The sequence below is a fragment of the Austrofundulus limnaeus genome, unplaced genomic scaffold, assembly GCF_001266775.1.
Source record: "Austrofundulus limnaeus strain Quisiro unplaced genomic scaffold, Austrofundulus_limnaeus-1.0 Scaffold452, whole genome shotgun sequence".
In the NCBI taxonomy this organism is placed as follows: Eukaryota; Metazoa; Chordata; class Actinopteri; order Cyprinodontiformes; family Rivulidae; genus Austrofundulus; species Austrofundulus limnaeus.
In genome coordinates, this window is record NW_013952854.1 from 360,804 (window position 1) to 362,420 (window position 1,617).

The 1,617-nt window shown below is 37.4% G+C and overlaps 1 protein-coding gene across 1 annotated transcript in view; it reads right to left on the reverse strand.

Moving 5' to 3' along the window:
* terfa (telomeric repeat binding factor a) overlaps nt 1–1,102 on the reverse strand; it is a gene marked incomplete at its 5' end in the record, with an annotated part of 11,536 nt that extends 10,434 nt beyond the window's left edge. The window contains 1 exon segment of the mRNA XM_014025016.1: nt 1,007–1,102. Coding sequence (XP_013880470.1) covers nt 1,007–1,102 — 96 coding nt within the window.
* Nucleotides 1,103–1,617: the final 515 nt, after the last annotated feature.

Here is a 1,617-nt window from a genome sequence, read left to right on the forward strand (position 1 = left end):
AAGAAAGAAAGAAAGAAAGAAAGAAAGAAAGAAAGAAAGAAAGAAAGAAAGAAAGAAAGAAAGAAAGAAAGAAAGAAAGAAATTAAAATTACGGTGGGATTGAACGTTTCGTTTATTTTATTAACAATCACGTGATACATTGATGGAGCGCATGTGGTGGTGGGGGGTTCGGACCAAGCTGGTAATGAGCGGGTTGTGTGCGCATTGTGTGTGTCTGTGTGTAAAGCCAGTGTTGTCTGCAGACAGTGGTGAAGAGGAGAAGGTAGTAGGTCAACATTACCTCAGGCTCTTAGACATAAAACAACTTTAAAGCTGCTGAGTTTTTGATTTTAAAAAACTGAGATTTTTGTCTGTTTTCATGATGCAAATGAGAACATTTTATGTCATTTACAGACAATCAGTACAAGGTGACAACATTAGTGTGTTGAAAGTGAACTTATCTTATGATTTTCACAGTCTTATCTTGACATTTCTCCTACAATACTCTTGAACATGAAATCCGAGGCAGTGATTGGTTCATGTCGGGGTTTTTTCTAACGACGTCATCCAGGATCAGCTTTGCGGCACAGCCAGGTGTCGCAAAGCAGCTCTAAGACTGACACTTAAGAATTACTCCTACACTTCACTTAAAGTAAGACTGACACTTAAGAATTACTCCTACACTTCACTTAAAGTGAGACTGAGACGCTTGATAACTGACTTTTACTCTCAGCTTTTAACTAAGAATTATTTTACACTTAAGTCCACTCTTAGCAGCATGCTTAAGAGTAATTCTAAGAAGTTTTATAAATACAGGCCCTGACAAACAATTGTTTAGGTTCGACTGTTAAACAAATGTTGCAGTGTGGTAGACAGTGTGGAATATTTACTTATCAGCATTTGCAGTCACACTGAACTTAAAAACACTTCTAAATCATGTCATTTCATTCTGAATGGCAGTTTGATACAAACTGATGCTATCCCGAGATGTTGAATACAAATTATAAAAATGTTAGAATGATCTCACCGAGCTTTTCAGCATCACTTATGTGTGACAGAAACTGAAGAATTCCAATCTTTTGAAGAAAGAGATCAGTTTTCTCCACAGGCTGATCAAGGATACCTGACAGGAAAAGAATGTTCAGAAAAGTCACGTAAATGCGTCAGCTGAGGACCACTTTTCCTACAACACAGCTTTGCCTAGATGAGCTGAAATCACTTAAAATAAACAACCCAACAGGGTTGTTAGGTTCACTTCTACAGTTTACTACGAAGCTGAAGTTAGCTTCTGATTCCAGCTTCCGATTCGGGAAATGACTAAAGGGATATTACAACTAATTTTTCACTACCTTGCGCTTGTTTAACCTGCTCTAGCTCAAAAACTACAACACCTACACTCTTCAAATCTGGACTAGATTATTCTACACTAATAGAAGAATAATAAAAACTAAGTTTGAGCTTTGGGAAACCTTTGTCTGATTTGTGAAAAATCAATAAAGTTTGTTTTTCATCATTTTTTAGGCAACTGGACCACACTAGACCTGGTCCAGCTCAAAAACCACAACACCTGGACTCTTGGGCTGGACCAGGTCTAGTGTGGTTCAGTTGCCTGAAAAATGATGAAAAACAAACTTTATT